General features: G+C 43.6%; 1 protein-coding gene across 3 annotated transcripts; it reads right to left on the bottom strand.

The window, feature by feature from the left end:
• Positions 1-102: 102 nt before the first annotated feature.
• Positions 103-16,012, bottom strand: mcm8 (minichromosome maintenance 8 homologous recombination repair factor). Of its 3 annotated transcripts, none has more exons than XM_023963137.2 (21): positions 15,900-16,012; positions 15,074-15,283; positions 13,849-13,914; positions 13,689-13,771; positions 13,464-13,613; positions 13,288-13,385; positions 13,019-13,217; positions 12,850-12,935; positions 11,737-11,882; positions 10,929-11,003; positions 10,018-10,156; positions 9,753-9,783; positions 9,473-9,610; positions 8,572-8,632; positions 7,740-7,820; positions 6,513-6,708; positions 6,224-6,437; positions 5,538-5,747; positions 5,369-5,445; positions 2,791-2,980; positions 103-659 (listed from the first exon to the last, which is right to left on the bottom strand). In XM_023963137.2, exons 2-21 carry the CDS (start codon positions 15,279-15,281, stop codon positions 567-569), a joined length of 2,541 nt encoding a protein of 846 aa, XP_023818905.1. In that variant the 5' UTR covers positions 15,282-15,283; positions 15,900-16,012; the 3' UTR covers positions 103-566. The 3 variants fall into 3 exon arrangements, with proteins under 3 accessions (XP_023818905.1, XP_023818904.1, XP_023818906.1); XM_023963136.2 differs by having other exon boundaries at positions 15,843-15,972; XM_023963138.2 differs by lacking the exon at positions 15,900-16,012 and adding an exon at positions 15,395-15,871.
• Positions 16,013-20,049: the final 4,037 nt, after the last annotated feature.

Below are 20,049 nucleotides of genomic sequence, written 5' to 3'. Positions count from 1 at the left end.
TAGGTTTAAATCAAGTAACTGTTATAACATAGATATATTTTTACATATGTTACAATTATCGATTTAATTTTTTTAAATTAAAATAAACGACAAAAAACAAGGTAAAATTTCAAATAAAATGTATTGTAATCATCTCCATTTGTAAGAATCAAAGCCAGTAAACATTTGTTCAAGAATATATATACAAATACTGTCTTTATTTAAAAGTGCACTTTACATTAAATAAACAAAACTAGATAATCTTTTATCTTACTTATTAGGCCTAGAAACATGTGAAATAAGAATAAATCCTTTAGAACAGTGCCATAAAAAAAACATCTGAATTTTCCAAATATTTTTCAAAATTGTTTCAACAGCCCTTCAAGTCTAACTGATACTGGCCAGTTCAGACTCATCAAAAAGTGTTCATCTGCATCCTCTTTGTTTTATGTTACAGTTTTGCGAGGCCTTAGCATGACCAACTAATGGCGTATGAATGAAAATGTTTTCAAATATCAAGATAAATAGATTTGGGGTTCATCCTAAACACTGACTTTGCAGCCACAGGCCTGCTGCTCTTCACCAGCTCAGATGGTTTGCAGCTGATACAGCTTGGGTCCTTTCTTCAGCAGGAAACCCTGCTCATTCAGTGAACTTAGGAGACCTTGAAAATCCCCCACCTGAAATGAATCAAAATTATGCAGAGTAAATATCAACCATATCAATAGGAAATATTATTTGATTTCACACAGGAATGCATACATAATGCATTTACTTAGAATACCTTGGTGTTCGGAACATACATGCAGAAAGACACTTTGCTCAAAAAGGGGAAATGTCAGTGATCAAGACCTTTTTTTTATTATTACAAAAAGGGAAGAGCAGAGATAAGAGTGAAGGGGGGGAAGCACCTAAGTTAATTACATCTTTGTGGAAAAGTGATCTGAAATAGATCAGTGAGTACAAAATCACTGCAGGGAAGAGTGCAGCCAGACAGCACAGGATGGTGATGAGGAGGGCAGAGCAAAGGAACAAGTGACTGGCGTTAAAAAAGTGCTGTGTAGTTGAAACAGGCTTTAGGAGATGAGGAAGTTCTTCCACATCCAGATGAATGGACAGTTACAGCTAAAGCGATCAAGGGAGGGAGGTCTTTGTTGTGATATTTGGAATTAGGAGAGCAGATTAAGAGACTTAGTGGTGGAATGAAGAAGATAAGAGAGTTTTAGAGGAAATAGTTTGTTAGCGAGACACTGGTCAGGGCTTTTTCTGTTGAAGAACGGAGCTGGAAGAAGGGTTAGGAGAAGGCTAACACGCACTAACAACATTTAGCCTTTGATGAACATAAAATCCATGCGGGAAACGCTGCAATCTGGATCCTGGCTGCACGTAAATATGTGGGAATAGCATCAGCCTTTATTTAGTCGGGACACAACTGGAAACACAAATCCAGGTGTTTGTTTGAACGGTTTCTAAGGACTGAGCGTCATTTCTGCTTTGAAAAGCTCACACAGCGGCTTGAAGTCTGAGCTATGCTCGGACACACTGTTCTCCTGAGTCCGGCAGACGCTAATCCAGAGCGGCGGGACGGATCGCAATCCCAAGTCTCCCACACATAACAAAACAACAAAACGCACACGTAACAAAGTTATCAATCCGGCTGCTCTGCTCAGAGAAAAGTTCACTCGGTCCACCGGCACCAGAGCCCGGACCCCGCAGGGTCCAGACGTCACGGGGCACAAACGCTTCTCCCCGGCAACCCCCTCGTGAGGGGTGTAAGAGAGGGGAGAGGCGAAGAGCCAGCGGGGCGAGAGCGAAGCGGCGCTTCTCACTGGGTCCTGTTTGAGCTCCAAAGCTTTCTCTGGAGCAAAACACCGTCTATGCATGACGTTAAACCAGAGCAGCCGTGACACACGATCGGAATGAACCGTTTACATGAACAACGATCGGATAAACGATCAGCATAATCCACCTTTCTCGATCGGAAAGAAATTTGGACCCGAACGAGTCTGATCGGGGCAGACTACTCTGAACGGCGGTTTACATGACGCATTTTTCTTCTGATCAGGCGTTCTTTCCGATTACTGTTGTCCATATAAACACAGCTAATGATTGAACTCACTAAAACTACATTTTTAAACTTTTAAACATAAATATAAACAAAGAAAAGACAGGAATATTGTTCCAGCATAAATAAATTCAAACCTTAAATAACTTATTTTTCTCTCTATAAAAATATATTCTGTCAAAATTAAAGAAATATGAATATGCGGCAGAACAAACAAAGCCTGGAAATAAAAATAAAATGTGTGCTTTTCAGCCAAAACCAAACTGTTTTCTTTGCTCTGGTGTCGTTTTATCAGAGCTGGATTCCTGGCAAAAAGCTGTTCTTGTAAATATAATGTTTTCGGTGTTATTACAACATTAAAAACAAAACCAAAATACCTACTTGAGATTACTCCAAAAATATTTGGTGTTTTCCTAATTTTGTACGACACCAATACTAAAAATCCTTTCATAAACGTCTTTACATTCATAAGCAAATGATCTATTGTTTATTTATTTGTGATAAAGCCTGCAGCTGTTTTACTGCCTGCAGGGCAGAAAAATGTACATTTATAACATTAATATTTTACCTTCAAATGTATAATCCTTATCAGTTTTTTTGTCAAATTTGTTTTGACCCTAATTATAATTTAGAGTTATGGTGTAAATTTTAAGTTTTATTTTAAAATATATACATTTTTAATACATTTACATATACATTTACATTTCGGCTAAAGTGTTCATGTTCGTCCATTTCTGTTCCTTTACCTTGATGTTGAGTTTATCCGCCATGGATCGAAGCGTCTGGAGGTCGAACTGCTTCTGGCCGGTCCTCTGAGCGTGGGAATGCAGCGCGTTGACCAGCCGCTTTGCAGCGCTGCGTTGGCTCATGCCGGAGCCGAGCTGCGAGCGCTCAAAGTCCAGGTTTCCCAGACCATCAGAATAGGTGTCAGCCAGACTGAAACACACGAGCATGGAGGGAAGCGTCATCTGCGTCGTCACAAGGCCGTCCATGAGAAACAGCTAGCAATACTGTGGGGCAAAAAACTATTTAGTCAGCCACCAATTGTACAAGTTCTCCCTCTTAAAAAGATGAGAGAGGCCTGTAATTTTCATCACACGTGTACTTCAACAATCAGAGAAAAAAATGAGAAACAAAAACAGAAAATCTGTCTGGTATTTTTTTTTTTGCGGCTTACACACGCACTCTTATGGATCGCGTAAGGATAACGCCGAGTGTGGTGAGCGGCGCTTGGCTCCTCGGTCATAAATGGACGGGACACCGTGGCGCGTGTCAGACTGCAGTCCAGCAGGTAAAACAGACACCCTCTCACAAGGTTTTCACAAATTATTGCTGGTATTTTGGCCCATTCCTCCATGCAGATCTCCTCTAGAGCAGTGATGTTTTGAGGCTGTCGCCGGATAACGCAGACTTTTAACTCCCTCCAAAGATTTTCTGTGGGGTTGAGATCTGGATACTGGTTGACCTTGAAATGCTTCTTATGAAGCCACTCCTTCGTTACCCGGGCAACGTGTTTGGGATGGTTGTCATGCTGAAAGACCCAGCCATGTTTCATCTTCAATGCTCGGGAGGTTTTCACTCAAAATCTGATTCTACATGGCTCCATTCGTTCTTTCCTTTACATGGATCAGTTGTTCTGGTTACTTAGCTGAAAAACAGCCCCAAGCATGATGTCTCCACCCCCATGCTTCACAGTAGGCATGGTGTACTTTGGCCGCAACTCAGCATTCTTTCTCCTCCAACCACAATGAGTAGAGTTCTGATGGTGTACTGTTTTACTGATGGCAGCCTTTGTTACTTTGGTCCCAGCTCTCTGCAGGTCAGTCACTAGGTCCCCCGTGTGGTTCTGGGATTTTTGCTCACTGTTCTTGAGATCATTTTGACCCCACGGGGTGAAATTAATGGAGGGAGTTTATCAGTGGTCTTGTTTGTCTTCCATTTCCTAATAACACAGTTGATTTCTTCACACCAAGCTGCTAATGTTGCAGATTCAGTCTTCCCAGCCTGGTGCAGGTCAACAACATTGACTCTGGTGTCCTTCGACAGCTCTTTGGTCTCTGTCATAGTGGAGTTTGGAGTGTGACTGTTGGAGGTTGTGGACAGGTGTCTTTAATATAGATAGCCACTTCAAACAGGAGCCTTTAAAACAGGTAATGAGTGGAGGACAGAGGATCCTCTTACAGAAGTTACAGGTCTTGTTTGTTTTTGGTGACCAAATACCTATTTTTCACCATAATTTACAAATAAAGTCTTTAAAAATCAGACAATGTGATTTTCTGGATTTTTTTCTCTCATTTTGTCTTGTAGTTGAGGTTTATCTATGATGAAAATTACAGGCCTCTCTCATCTTTTTAAGTGGGAGAACTTGCACAATTGGTGGCTGACTGAATACTTTTTTGCCCACCGTCTATTACACACTTCAAATAAAATGGAAAGAATGAATCAGCCAAGTTTAAATATTCTACAGAAAATTAGCAGAATGATGCATACCCGTCAATAAAAGAACACTATCTGTATATTTCTGTTCATACAAAACCCATTTTTTCCATCAAATTTGAATTTCTATAGACCCTTTGCAGTGATGTCACATTTGCATCGTTGTCCACAGTCAGGCACAAATTATTTTGATACGTCCAACGGGTAAAATCTGTGACTTTGGTGTAGAGAAAGGGCACCAAATCTCATCATGGTTCAAAAACTCCAGATTCATGCGTCTTATCTCACTGATTTCTCCATCAGACGAGACCCCAGACGTTTGTTCTGATCTGTGGCAGAAACAACACAGAAGGACCATCAAACATCTGGGGCAGTGACGCTCTTTGCTCGACTACCATAATTTTACTTTCAAAATGGTGAAAGTGTGTTCCTACAGGCGCTGTGACGTCATGTGCAGGTGTGGTATAGTAAAAAAAAAGCTGTTGCTACTCTCTCGGTTGTTGTTTGCATCCACTCCTCTAAGCTCCAATCTGTAAATAAACTGGAATCTTTTTGCAGGTCAGGAGTACGTAGGAGACACTAGGGCACAGGGGTGTCCAAATCCAGGCCTCAAGGGCCGGCAACCTGCTGGTTTTCCAGAAACCCTGCCTCATCTGCTGCTGATTACTTGGATCAGGTGTGTTTAGCCAATAAGGAGCTTCAACGGCAGGTTGATTGGAAAACTTATAGGACACCGGCCCTTGAGGCCTGGAATTGGACACCCCTGCAGTAGAGCCTTAAAACAGCAACATACTGCAGTGACAAATCGTTCACAATTCCAGAAACTGACTAAAAAGGACCTTCAACTTCCTGAGTGGAGTGTAAAGACAGAGTGACAGCTGCTGCTACCTGTGCTTCATGATTTCCACCACATCCTCCGCATCGCCCCTGGTAGCCATTTCTCGGAGCTCTAGTTTTGCCCTCGCCTGCACAAAAGCAAACCGTTACCCCAGAGAATTACAGTACGGCAACATTCATCTTCTGTTTGGGAGCAACAGGATCCATTGTGGAAGCCTACCTCAGTCAGCCGGATGAGAGACTCCAGCTGTCGGGTGGTGATGGGCGTGGAATCGGCTGAGCTGGCCTGAGATCTCAGGGACAGATAGAAATCCTGGAGGGTTTGGGCCGCTTCAGGGGACAGAGTGGGATGGACATACTGCCGAGCGTAGCTGATGTACTTCCTTAACAAGCATGCAGGAATCAGGTCCAGAGTTTGACCTGCAGGGACCTTCAAACAGACGTGGAACAGTGAGTCTGGAGAAACAGGAGATCCTCTGAAGTCCCGTGCTGAAGGCCTGACTGCTGTTAGCTCCTTTAAAAGCTAACAGCAAAGAGCTTTTATGATCTTGAAAGGTTATCAAGGATTAAAACTTAGGCCATCAGTCCCGGTTTTGATCTATATTACTCCAAGGTCTGGGACGGGAGAGGTCATTTTTATATGCTGGTTTGAAGGTGATGCTTCAAATTGGTGTGGTTTTTAGTTATTCTACCGCCCCCTGCTGGAATCTACAGGAATGGAATCGGAAGAGAACTTTTCTGCAGTTTCTCAAGCAGAATAAATTCAAATGTTGATTTATTCCTTCATTGTATAGCTTCTTTTCTCCGTAAAGTTTTTTTTCCTCTAATAAAAAAACTTACGTAGAGATTTAAACGAGTAAGGAAAAAAGTGAAGATCTTTGTCATTTGTCCAAACAAACATTTTACCTGCAGTCGTTCAGACAGCGGCATGTCTGAGTGCTGCAGCAGGATGGAGGTCTCTGATTCACCGTTGGCCCTGGTGACCACGGCGCCACTGCTTCTGCCCTTCCCAGCTCTATTCGCCATGACGTGCTCCGACAGGCAGCGGTCATGTGACTCATCGGGGATGTCCAGGAGGAGGAACACAACATCGAAGCGGGAGAGGAGAGCAGAGCCCATCCTGCAGACAAACACAGGAAAAACCATCATGTTCCGGTAGAAGCTGTGCAGTTAGTCAGAGTTGTCCTGAACTCACTTCAGGTTTTCAGAGACCGTCTTTCCTCTGTTGTAATGTCCTCCTACAGGGTTAGCGGCAGCCACGACTGATGTTCTGGCAGGAAGAGAGGAGACAATCCCGGCTTTCGCCAGACTCACAGACTGCTGCTCCATGGCCTCCAGCAGAGCTTGCTGCTGGTTCCCCAGCTTATCGAACTCATCGATGCAACACAGACCTACGAGACAGACGCAGAGGCGCAAAGACAAGAGTCAAAACTGCTTCTGTTGGGATGAATGAATGCATTTGTAACCCTTGTGCTATCCTAGGCACTTTAACGATGGGAGTTGGGTCATCTAGACCCACTAGACAGTGCTCTGAACCTTTTTTCTTCAATGATTTGTGATCTTCACTGGTGTCCATGGATTACATGAAATCTTTCCACCTTTATCCACCTTTGTCATGGTAGGGAGAACACGTCAATGTAAGGGTGGGGTCATCCCCCCCCCCTTCCCCTCAAACACAAAGCTGTAAGTCTGCGCTCCGCCGGTCCACTTGACTAGTTAAATGCGGGAGCGGACCATTGCTTTTCTAGTTTGTTTGTTACTTTTTTGTTAAAGTCACTTCCCTCAGTTTATACTGGATAATCGCGGATGAGTCATTAGTTGGGAAATAAAATAAAATAAAGTAATAAAGTAAAATAACGAATAGCAATTATGTAAGAGCGAAATATTAAAAATAGCCCCCCCGACAATATCATCGTCCATCCCGATGGTTGACAGCAAACATCGTCAACGGCCAATTTAGGGGACATCGCCCAACCCTAATCTGGACCCCATAGGAAAGCACAAGGGCTATCCATCATTTGAAAATTAAAAGACTTCTTTCGTTGGATAGTTACGAAATCTACCTGAACAAGAAAAACTCGAAAAAAGGTTGAGTGAAATGAGTTTTTTTTAGGTTTTTGTGCTGGCAGTAAAAAAGGGACCTCAAAACTAAAGTGCACCTACGTAGCCGAGTGCTTAATGCTGATTTCACCAGGTTTTATTGAAAACTTTAAGCCCTAGGCCAGACCTTGGGCTAAAAAAACCTACAGAGAAATACGATCAACAGGAAAAGATGAGCTGCAGTTGTGACTTGGCCCAACAAAAGAGGAATCTAATCGCTGATTTGGCAGTTTTTGTAGAAAGCTTTAACAGTAATTACTAAATGTTCCATATAAACATTAACTGTACAAACTACAACCAGAGCTGCTCCTGTATTATCCACCTTGATCAGCCAACACTAAGGCGCCAGCCTCCAGTGCATAATCCCCTGTTCCTGCGTCTCTGGACAAACTGACCGTTAGACCTGCAGAGAAAAGACAAAAACAGAACTTCAGCAGGATTACAACCATGTTCAAAAGTCCTGCTCAGGTGCTCAGGTCAAGTTTAAATGATTTATTTTTGTTTGTTTTACAAAACAAACAGATTTATGAGACAAAAATGGGTTCATCTCTTGTTGTAGGAGGAGCTACTGACCAACTGGGTTCAGACCCCAAAGAACTGATGATGATGCAGAACGCAGCGGTAGTTCTGGTTCAGGAGGACCAACTCTGAACAAGTGACAATTCTGGACCCACCAAATCATCACACTTCCTCCTCCGTGCTTGACCATTGATGTCACACACTGTGGAGTCATCCTTTCGCCATTTTGACACTTATGTGAAACAAAGATTTCAAACTCTGATTCATTGATAACATCTAATTCCAGTCTTCAGTTCTGGTTTCTTGGTCCAGAAAATCTGTGATTCCTCTGTTTAACTTTTTGTTTGCAGCAACTGAGCAACTTTGGATGCTAAAAACTATTGTCACAAAAAAAACGTTGACTTTCTTCGCAATTTTTCTGCAAGAAAAATCAATTTTTTTCAGTCTTATGACTGTCTGCCCTTTCTTTGATCCTTTTGAAAAACCAAATGTGCACATAAACAGCTTCATGGTGTTCATCTATTTCCTGTTTCTCAGAGAGAAGCTTTCTTTTGTCATTTGGACACAGTCAATTTCTCACGTGGCTTTACTTTAACAAGAAGAAAACACAAACCTTTAATGAGGACATAACTTGCCTGTTGTGCTGGTACTGTTACCACATACATAAATGCCCCTTGGAGCAACATTGCACACAGCCTGCAGAGACAAGAACATGACTTTAAGCTTGAAACCCTTTTATGCTGCGTTCGATGTACAGATGCATTTACAGGTTGTGCGGCGGGTTCGGAGCGTCAGGTGTGGCACGGCGGTCTGGCAGGAGCGCGTTTCGGCGTTGTGGGCAGAGTGCAAATAATTCAACTTTGGCAAAGAAGACGCATCGCATCAACAAATCAGGGACTCCGCTTTGGCCCGTGATGTGTTGATGATGTCATCAGCAGATAGTCCAAAACCAACGTGGAGGAGAATCTGAATTCTATAAAAATGTTCTTATTTGTAACGAAACAACAATGAAGAAAATCCTCCAACTTTATTCATATTTTCCATTTTTCCTCCTGGGACTGATGTGGGACAGGAAGTCGTCAAACTGGGTCACAGGGAGACAGAAGTAGCGCTGAAAGCGTCGCCATTCAGACGCAGCTCCAGCAGTAAGTGGTGAAGCTCGCCGTATTGGGAGAATCTCTGAAAGATCTCATGAACCCAGACGTGGAGACGTGGTTACAGATGTTTCTGTAGAGCTCTTTAAAATAAATCAACCTGATCTCTTGACATCATCCGTGTCTTTCATGCATTGTAAATTAGATATACAGTCAATGCTTCCATTTAGGGAGGAGGCTAAAAACTTCAGAGAGTAGCTCCTCCCACATCAGTCGTGAGCGTCAAGTTAATGGACATATTTGGACGAGCGTCAAAAGACGGACAAAAACTTGACAAGCGAATGGCGTTCGAGGGAAACGCAGCATTTCAGGTAATATTCAGAATTTTGGGTCAAAGCATTATGGAAAACTTTCAAAGTGCGAGTTTCCTCCTCTCTGTTACCTGTAACATCTGGCTCTTTCCCAGTCCGGGGTCTCCCACGATCAGGATGTGAGGGTCTCCTCTGACCGGAACGCTGTTCTTGCCCATGTGCTTCTGTCTGCCCCCAAATAACGCCAGAGCCAGAGCAGCCTTCACCAGCTGAGGGCATACGAGCACCAAGGACGCGAGATTACACCGCAACACTCCGGGAACAGAATCCGGAGAAGGTACACGGGCCACAGCCGAGGGTCAAACCGACCACGAAGACCTCAGAGGTAAAACCCTTCAGAGAAAAACTCACCGAATGGCCGTAGATAGCAGGACACAGAGAGCTGAAAGACAGAAAGCTCAGACGTCAGCTGCTGTCACTAAGAGAAACATCTACATTACATCGCCACTGGGTTCCTTTAGACATCAATGTTAGACGTTGGAGGCATGAAAGGATTTAAAAACATTGTTAAAGGAACCAAGAATCTAACTGAATGCATTCTAATCAGACTAAATCAATTCATGAATACAACTTTATTGATAAATGATTCATATTAAGGTAATTGTTAACTACTTACTGTACAAGAAGTCTCAGTAAGTCAGGCTGTGACTGGATCTCCTGGACGGCATACAGCTCCTTCAGACTGAACTCCTCTCCCCCTGAGCGATCTTCAAGTGACCCGCTGGACTCCTCACCAACAGACTTTGACAACTGACCTGCAATTAAAACAATAAACTCACTGCCTGTCAACCAGAAGGTGAAAACACACCCATCCATCATTTCCCAGCAGTCTAAGCGGACCTCCGTTTCCACAGAAACGTCCTCCTTTCTCTATCAGGGGAATCCTGAGGCCCTCCCAGACCAGTCAAGAGACAGGGTCCCTCCAGCCTGTCCCGGGCCCTCTCCCTGAGACTTCTTCTTGGTGGTGCAGTCCCTAAAAACCTCTCCAGGAGGCATCTGAGAGTTTAAGAGCATCGTCTTTTGTAACACGCACCCACTTCCCACATCTGGGAGAGCTTTTAGCCAAGAGAGGCTGGACTCATCGAGTTTGTCTGGTTCAACTTTTCTACCTCCATTGCTGACGCTGCAGTTCACACTTAAGGTGGTAAGGTCTCTGGAGCCTGTCGAGGTGGTGATCCACAAACCTGCTGGTGACTGTGAGAAACACTGGATGTTGTCCAGCTGAAGGAGTCCTGACGAATCTCTAAGGGCTGCCAGGGGCCGGAGGGAGTCTGGTTCGGGGACCACAGAACTTTATCTCTACTTTATGCAGACGATGCTGTACTGTTTGCTGTGAAGCAGCTGCAATAAGAATGATCTCCTCTAAGCTCCAACCAGAAAACAGAAGTGTGCCCTGACCAGATGTGTGGAGAGCTCCTGCATCAGGAGGAGGAGCTTAAGTTTCTTAAGATCCATCTTGAAGGACGGAGCAAAAAGGCAGAAAGGTGAAAACCCATTGAGTTTGCATCAGCATTTGACAGACGATACCTTTGGTGTTGCTGACTGAAGTAGCATCAATGTAGAGGAGAAACATGCACTGGTCCTTGTTTCCTCTGGAGCTGCCTGAACCCAAAGAGGACATGGAGAGAAGTTCAACACATCTGTGATGAAGTCATGTAGCTGCACATCAAGAGGAAATGTTAGAGAACATCAGATTGTTGTCAGAACCTCTGACAGCTGTTAAAGAAGAATTTCTCCATAATGGTTGAGCAGTGCGAAGGTATATTGTGCTGTATGAACGTTAGACAACTACAGTGTTCCCTCGTTTATCGCGGGGTACCTTCCTTTAATGTCCTGTGATGGAGGATATCCGCCAAGTAGGATTACTGGTGTTTTAAGGCTCTGCCTCATGAACAGTTTCACACTTTTCTCGCTTGTTTAAACTCCCAAAGGTTGTTTTGGGCATTATTCTTGCTTTGATTGTTTGAAATAAACCATTTCAAATCAAATCAATAATAAGTCAAAAAATAAGTCCAGGATTTTAGGAAAAAAACCAAAATTCTGATTGCGATCACAGATTCATGCAACTGGCAAACTGGACGTCTTTGTGGAAGAGACACGGCGTGGAACCGAAAGACTGACAAGGTCTCCGGCCAATCCGGACGCAGAAAACTGTGGAGAGAAAGAGGGAAAAAGGCGTGCAACACCGCTCTGGAAGAAACCTGCCGCACAGCAAGACTGCGAAAGCTGAACTGGGATATGGTGAGGGAACACTGTACACTTGTAAAAACATTTCAAAAACATGTTTCTTTTCCAGAAAGTGTTTATTGCAGCTCCTCTGCATGAGTGTCTGTACCGTCATTGTTGACGCGCACAATCCCCGTCACAATAACCGTGTCTCCAGGGACGCAGCTGTCGCACAGGTCGGAGGTCAGATGACACTCGACGGTGCGCGGGATTCGTCCAGTTTCCCTCTGCTCTCCACCCATCAACTCCTGCACCCTGAGGCAGAAACAAGCACTCCTTTAATAACAGGACTTCACTGACAGTAAACCCTGAATTTGATTACAGGATCCACTATAGAAAGACTTCAAATGGGCAGAAAAGCCCAGTTTAGTTTAGTCTGTTTAGTTTGGTTTAGCCATTACCCATGGAATTCTATAATTTCATGTTCATTTTAAAATTATAGGTATGAAGCCCATTGAGACAACTGTTGTTGTAATATTGGGCTATATAAATAAAATTGCATTGAAATGGGGAGGAAAAACATTTACTTTGTAAAGGAAAGTTATATTGTTTGTTTTTAATCAAGACAATGACTACAACTGTTGCAAAAAGATGCAACTTGCCAGAAAAACCCACAGTGAGGACTGAAAACAGAGTGGAATAGTTACAGTTAGAGGCTCAGAATTCAAAGAGGTTTCCCCATCATCTCATCTTTACCCACAGTTTCAATCAACTCCAACATAAACACCAGCAGAAGTCCCATCGTTCTTTTCTCAAAGGCTTTTGAGCAAAGAGATTTTCCTAGAAGTTCCCGTGGCATTCCCATCACCTTTGGATCTATTGTAAAAGCATCTCCACTGTGATACAGAAACAAAACAAGTTCATTTGCACAGATAAGCAGGTTTCAGGATCCACCCACACTTCAGAGGGGAGAACTCCTGCCGCTCTGCAGAAAATATGTCTAAGAAAACGACATCCACATTTTTGGATTTTGGCTAAAACTGGGCATAATTATAATTCTAAGACCACTGGGACACTTAAAAAAAAGATGATTGGAGTGTGACTTTAATGGGGAGAAGTTTAGCTGCTCTAATCTTACTCCACCTTTTCCTGTATGGTGTGAGACTGAATATTATCTAGAAAATAAGATGTATGGTGGCCTACCCCATCAAACCAAACTCGTCTGAGTTGTAAATGTTTGGCCTCATGTGAACGTTGGTGTTCAGACAACAGCGTCACTTACTTGATGATCTGCCAGTCGACCGTGAGAGTGAGAGCAGAGCTGCGGAGGGGGGCGAACGAGCGGCTGCGACAGCCAGGTTGGATACACTATGGAGAGAACAGAAAAGAAAAAGGCCAAACATTTAAGATGCTCATGACATGACCGCACCCTTAGACATGCGAGTGTGCACCTTGGTGGGCGTGGCATATTTTCCGTGCTGCAGCGGCAGAGACATGGCGCTGGTGCACGTCTGGCACCTGAAAGCCATCCTGGTACACAGCGGCCTGATGTTGCTGACTCGGACCACTGTTCCCTTCACGCAAACCAGCCGCCCGAACACACTGGCGCGCAGCGTGCGCAGCGGCGTCAGGGGCTCGTAGTTGTACAGCCTGCAGACAATCGACACCTTTGCTCCAGTCCTCCAGCTGTTCAACACAGCAGCTTTGCTGCTCGCTTTACCTCGCACTAATATGAGGAATATTGATGATTGGTGTAGAAACGGGAAGTTCTTCGTCATGCAGCTCAGCAGCTTGTTTCTCCAAATCTGTTGTCAACACCTGAAACACACACGCAGCTTGTCAGAGTTTGAAGGGATGACTGTGTGTAAAAGTGAAACACAAAGCCAGATTGTGTACCTGATGAATGGCCAAGCCCAAACAGCTGAGCATCACCTCCGGCTGCTCTTTCAGTGCCGTGACCACATCAGGGAGCGCTTGACTCACGCTTCGGTCTCCGGTCAGGTCAGCGTAGTCCACCAGCACGCTGCCCTGGCGCTCGATCTCATCCTGAACACATCAGGAAGTTTACAAACAGAGACTGACCGCCAGTGGAGGAAAGTAACGAGATCAAATATGACTGACTTTGTCAAAAAGATGAATCCTGGAGGTGAAATATTTCTCAAATACTTTGATCTTCTCCACACTGGGGGAGCTCTGTATAAATCCTACAAATTCAAATAAACATTAAAGGGAGAAAAAGACCTTAACCTTATGTGAGCGTTACATCTTCATCTGCACATACCTTCAGTGAAGTAGAGGCTCCAACCTTTGTATGGGCATGAGGCGTCCAGAGTGGTCTGAAAAGGGACTGAAGGGGACAAAAAGCAGCTTCTGAAAACACCTCCATTTCATATTTAGGGGTGAAGAATAATACTAAATCTTTACCTCACAGATTTTATACAGTAGAATATTATAGATTGTCATGTTAGGAAAGACTCCTCACATTTTGACCCAAAACAAAATTATTCAAATGAATAATTTTTAAAGCCTAAATATCTGTGTTTCAAGTGGATTAAATTAAAATATAAAATATGTATGTAAAATTAGAATTTTATATATATATATATATATATATATATATATATATATATATATATATATATATATATATATATATATATATATATATATATATATATATTTAATTTTACATCAAGAAACTTAGCAAATAAAGCAGATATTAGTTCTGCCATAACTTTAGTTTTTCTCAGTTCTTTTAAGACAAAACATGATTTTTTTTCCAATTCAAACTGATTTAAAATATAAAGATTCACAAAATTTCAGACCAGATGATCTTTTGGGGGAATTTCCTATCAGCGGAAAGGAAAACCTGTGTGAATCTCCACAGGGAAATCTATGAATACAATTATTAACGCCTCACTCTGTACTATTAGGAGCCGTTTTGTGACAGCACAAGATTCAATGTCGCCTCTGGGGCCCCCAGAAGCAGTCAAGGAGTCAAATCCGAGGAGGAGTGGATCACTTTGAAACCATCTGCGTGACGCTGAGAGATGATCAAACAGGACGTCAAACAGACATACTGTTTGATCTGCTTGATTGAATGACCCACTTTTATATTATCAACCAATAAAACCAGACTGGATACACTGGGAAGGCAGAACTCCTCTGTGACAGCTTTGGGCTGTGACAGACGGGCTTCTCCTTCTGCAGAAGTCTAACATAAATTCTCATCTCCTGTGGTTCTTCTCTTTGTTAGGGAAAAGTCGGTTTTTCCTCCTCATGCTTTCCACACCACATGTTTAGAACATGAGGCATTTCACAGGTAACGCTGCTTAGGTATGAATATACACGAGGGCAGAATGCTTAAACCCCTTGGCGTCACCAGGAAACAGCCACAGAGGGAGCAAACACAGATGTCAACCGTGTCTTTCTTCTGCAACATGAACGTTTCTTCAAGCAGTTTCCTTCTTCGTAAAATCAAAATGTGAAGAAAACATGGCACACACCTCTCTGAGAACTATAGGTCGGACTTGGTGATCCTCCGCCTCCAACACCCCTTCTCCAAGTTCCTGCAGAGCCTCTTCCACCCCCTGTGGATCCTCCTCCTCTCCATGGCCTGTTCTTCCATCCTCCTCCTCTCCATCCTCCTCTGCTGCCTCTCCATCCTCTACCACCGCCCCTGGATGAACCTCTCCTGGAGTCTTCCTCACTCATCCCTTTACAGTAATGAAGGCCAGAGAAAAGAACTGGTTTAAGCTAAACTAAAACATCGAGTAGAGGGAAAATGAAAGGAAAGTAAACATGATCATGAGTTTTACTACACTCACTGTGACACTGAGTGAGTGCAGAGACACAATGACAAACATCCAAGTTTAGACACCTTGCTATCCATTAAAAAAAAAAAAAATGCGAGTCTCTTTCTTTGGGGGTAAACACCCCCCCAATACTAGGATAGTGATAGTGAAGATAAAGTGAGAGTGACTCTAGTTACACGCATGTCTCTTAAGAACACAGACTACTTTTAAAAAGTCATACACTTAATAAAAAAGTTACAACAAACGGTTATGATCAGTTAAATTTAACAGAGCAACTGCGTCCTCACTGTGTCTGACTGTCACGAGTTAGCTAGCAACACCGGTTATCTTAAGCTTTTAGCGTCAGATACATGTATATGTCACGTGACATTTTAAGACTAGGAATATATTGTTCATGTCAGGTAGAACGGCGAAAAAAGACGATAAGTTACATAAATATGGAGTTAAATGCACGGTTTACCGAGCTTTTTGTAATTAAAATTCCCTCCTCGGACGTCAACTTCTTCTGTGAGTTTACCTAAACTGGCGAACCACTACTGCCCCTGGTGGTCTTCCTTGTCTTTCGGTTTTAGGCGGGCGATATCTGGCAGTTTTAGTGCATTGTCGCCGGAGTATGGAACGGCGTTCAGCAGTACAAAATAAAATAAAATAAAATAAAATAAAATAAAATAAAATAAAATAAAATAAAATAAAATAAAATAAAATAAAATAAAATAAAATAAAATAAAATAAAATAAAATAAAATAAAAATTACTTACATTTTTTATGTTTGTATTATATGTTTTTCCTGATTTACTTTTTGTTTTCTTCCTAAATCCTGAAGGGTTTTTAACATATTTCACTGCTTCATCTCCTTTATCACAATCACATGAACCTGAATGATGTTTTTGTGTTAAACCCATCATACTTTTCTCTTCCTTGCTTTGATTTTTTTTTTGTTATTTTCCTGAGAACACACATTGCTCCTGGTGGTTAGAGGTTGGTGAAAGTGTTCGGCAGTGGGGCTGCCATCAGTGTGTAAATGGAACTGTGGGTATGACCGAATTCGCACCGTAACCCCTATATAGTGCACTATAAAGGGTGTTTGCCATTTTGTAGTGCTGTCCTAATCTGCTTTTGCAAAATCGAATGCCCTAGAAATTTCCCAGAAGTCTTCTTTCTCTTTCGGCTTTTCCCATCAGGGGTCGCCACAGCGAATCATCGTTTTCCACTTCACTCTATCATGGACATCTTCTACCCTAACATTAGCCAACTTCATGTCCTCTGTTAAGACATCCATATATCTCCTCTTTGGCCATCCTCTTGCCCTCCTGCCAGGCAGCTCCATCTCCAACATACTTCTACCAATATATCCACTATCCCTCCTCTGAACATGTCCAAACCATCTCAGTCTGGCTTCTCTGACTTTGTCGCTAACACAGGCAACATGAGCCGTCCCTCTGATGTACTCGTTCCTTATCCTGTCTAACCTGGTCACTCCTAAGGAGAACCTCAACATCTTCATCTCCGCTACCTCCATCTCAGCCTCTTGTCTCTGTCTCACTGCTACCGTCTCTAACCCATAGAGCAGAGCTGGTCTCACCACTGTCTTGTACACCTTTCCTTTGAGTCTTGCTGGGACTCTTCTGTCACACAACACTCCTGACACTTTCCTCCACCCGCTCCAACCTGCCTGCACTCGCCTCCTCACCTCTTTTCCACACTCCCCATCACACTGAACTGTTGACCCCAAGTACTTAAACTCCTGCACCTTCTTCACCTCAGCCCCCTGTAACCTAACGCTTCTACCTTGATCCCTCTCGTTCAGACACATGTATTCTGTCTTACTACGACTGACCTTCATGCCTCTTCTTTCCAGAGCAAACCTCCACCTCTCCAGCTGTTCCTCCACCTGCTCTCTACTCTCACTGCAAATTACAATGTCATCCGCAAACATCATTGTCCAGGGAGATTCCTGTCTTACCTCGTCTGTCAGCCTGTCCATCAGCATAGCAAACAAAAAAGGACTCAAAGCTGATCCTTGGTGTAGTCCCACCTCCACCTTGAACTCCTCTGTCTGACTTACAGCACATCTCACCACCGTCATACTTCTCTCATACATGTCCTGAACTACTCTGACATACTTCTCTGCCACTCCAGACGACCTCATACAGTACCACAGCTCCTCCCTCGGCACCCTGTCATACGCCTTCTCTAAATCTATGAACACACAATGCAGCTCCTTCTGACCATCTCTGTACTTTTCCATCAACATTCTCAAAGCAAAAATGGCATCAGTGGTGCTCTTACGGGGCATGAAACCATACTGCTGCTCACAAATCTCCACCTTCTTCCTAAGCCTGGCTTCCACTACTCTTTCCCACAGCTTCATTGTGTGGCTCATCAACTTTATTCCTCTATAGTTGCTGCAGTTCTGGGTGTCACCCTTGTTCTTAAAGATTGGGACCAGAACGCTTCTCCTCCATTCCTCAGGCATCTTCTCACTCTCTAAAATCCTATTGAACAAACTCTTTAGAAATTTCACTGCTGTCTCTCCTAAGCACTTCCATACCTCCACAGGTACGTCATCAGGACCAACGGCCTTTCCGCTCTTCATCCTTTTTAGAGCTTTCCTAACCTCATCCTTTCCAATCTCTGCTACTTCGTGCTCCGCAACAACCACATCTTCCTCCCTTCTTTCCCTGTCATTTTCTTGTTAGCACCTTTCCATCTCTGTCCTTAATCACCCTTATCTGTTGCACGTCCTTCGCATCTCTGTCTCTCTGTCTGGCTAGTCTGTACAAGTCCTTCTCTCCTTCCTTTGTGTCTAGCCTGTCATATAGCTCATCGTAAGCTTTCTGTTTGGCCTTTGCCACCTCTCTCTTCACTCTACGCTGCGCTTCCTTGTACTCCTGTCTACCTTCCTCAGTCCTTTCTACATCCCACTTCCTTTTAGCCAACCTCTTCCTCTGGACGCATTCCTGTACTTCCTCATTCCACCACCAAGTGTCTTTACCGTCTTTCCTCTTTCCAGATGACACACCTAGCACCTTCCTACCTGTTTACCTGATAATCTCTGCTGTAGTTTCCCAGTCATCTGGAAGCTCATCCTGACCACCCAGGACCTGTCTCAACTTCTGCCTAAATTCCTCACAAGTTTCGTCATTCTGTAGCTTCCACCACTTGGTCTTCTTTTTTGTTTTCCCTATCTTCTTCTTCCTGACCTCCAGAGTCATCTTACACACCACCATGCGGTGCTGTCTGGCTACACTCTCTCCTACCACCACTTTGCAGTCATTAACCTCTCTCAAATGACCTCGTCTACACAGGATGTAGTCCACCTGAGTACTCCTACCTCCACTTCTGTATGTCACTCTATGTTCCTCTCTCTTCTGGAAGTAAGTGTTGACTACAGCCATTTCCATCCTCTTCGCAAAGTCCACCACCATCTGTCCCTCCAGATTCCTTTCCTTCACACCAAACCTGCCCATCACCTCCTCATCACCTCTGTTGCCCTCACCAACATGCCCATTAAAGTCTGCTCCAATAACAACTCTCTCTCCTCTGGGAAAACTCTCTATGACCTCATCCAACTCACTCCAGAATCTCTCCTTCACTTCTAACTCACAGCCAACCTGTGGCGCATACCCACTGACTACATTCACCATCACCCCTTCAATTTCTAACTTTATGCTCATCATCCTGTCTGAGACTCTTTTCACCTCTAGAACACTGTTTACAAACTCCCCCTTCAGAATCACTCCTACCCCTTTTCTCTTCCTATCAACACCATGATAGAACAGTTTGTATCCTCCTCCAATACTACGTGCCTTGCTGCCCTTCCACTTTGTCTCCTGCACACACAGTACATCTACCTTCCTTCTCTCCATCATGTCTGCCAGCTCTCTGCCTTTCCCTGTCATTGTGCCAACGTTAAGAGTCCCTATTTTCAAACCTATGTTCCTGCCTTTTCCCTTCTCTCTCTGGCCACGGACCCTTCTGCCTCCCCTCTTTCTTCGACCAACAGTAGTCAAATTTCCACCGACACCCTGTAGGTTAACAGCATCGGTGGCGGTCGTTGTTAACCCGGGCCTCGACCGAACCGGTATGTCTAAAGTGTTGTGGATGATTCGCATGGTTATTTTGGCAATTTTTACGCCGGATGCCCTTGCTGACGCAACCCTCTCTATTTATCCGGGCTTGGGACCGGCACAGAAGTAACTTGCTTGCAACCCTTGTGGCTAGATTAGAAATTTCCCAGAAGTCTCTACGAAAAACCAATGTGCATCGATGCTCACTAGATTGGTGAATATAGACCAGTGTTTTTCAACCTTTTTTGAGCCACGGCACACTTTAACCTTGACAAAAATCCCGCGGGACACCAGCATCCAAAAAAAAAAAAAACAGCAATTCATGGTCTGTATTGATCGACAGCCCCCCCCCCCCCCCCCGCCCGCAATCTCACGTGCATTTTTGTGATAATTGTGGCCGGAAAAGCAGGAAGTTGCGGCTGTTTTTTCTAAGAGATGAAATGAAAGTTAAATTAGAAAATTTAGAAACTGTTTGTTTGTTGTGGTTTCAAGGCGTTTCTCAAGGACGCTGGCCCTTTAAGCCAATGCATCATGGGAGATGTAGTGTGTAAACTGCCGAAAACTTGCAGAAAGACTCGCGTCTCTGAGCTTCATTGT

The sequence above is a fragment of the Oryzias latipes genome, chromosome 15, assembly GCF_053564925.1.
Source record: "Oryzias latipes strain Hd-rR chromosome 15, Olatipes_Hd-rR_3.1".
Lineage (NCBI taxonomy): Eukaryota > Metazoa > Chordata > Actinopteri > Beloniformes > Adrianichthyidae > Oryzias > Oryzias latipes.
The sequence above is the reverse complement of the archived record's forward strand: the minus strand, read 5'-3'. Positions and strand labels throughout refer to the sequence as shown.

Bases quoted from the DNA above. Each gene is read 5' to 3' on its own strand.
- mcm8 (XM_023963137.2), bottom strand. From the start codon at position 15,281: ATGAGTGAGGAAGACTCCAGGAGAGGTTCATCCAGGGGCGGTGGTAGA. The intron at 13,915-15,073 runs GTGTGTGCCATG...TGTCCCCTTCAG, and splicing joins GACCTATAGTTCTCAGAGAG to TCCCTTTTCAGACCACTCTG. The intron at 13,218-13,287 runs GTAAAGCGAGCA...GATTGTCTGCAG, and splicing joins ATTCCTCATATTAGTGCGAG to GCTGTACAACTACGAGCCCC.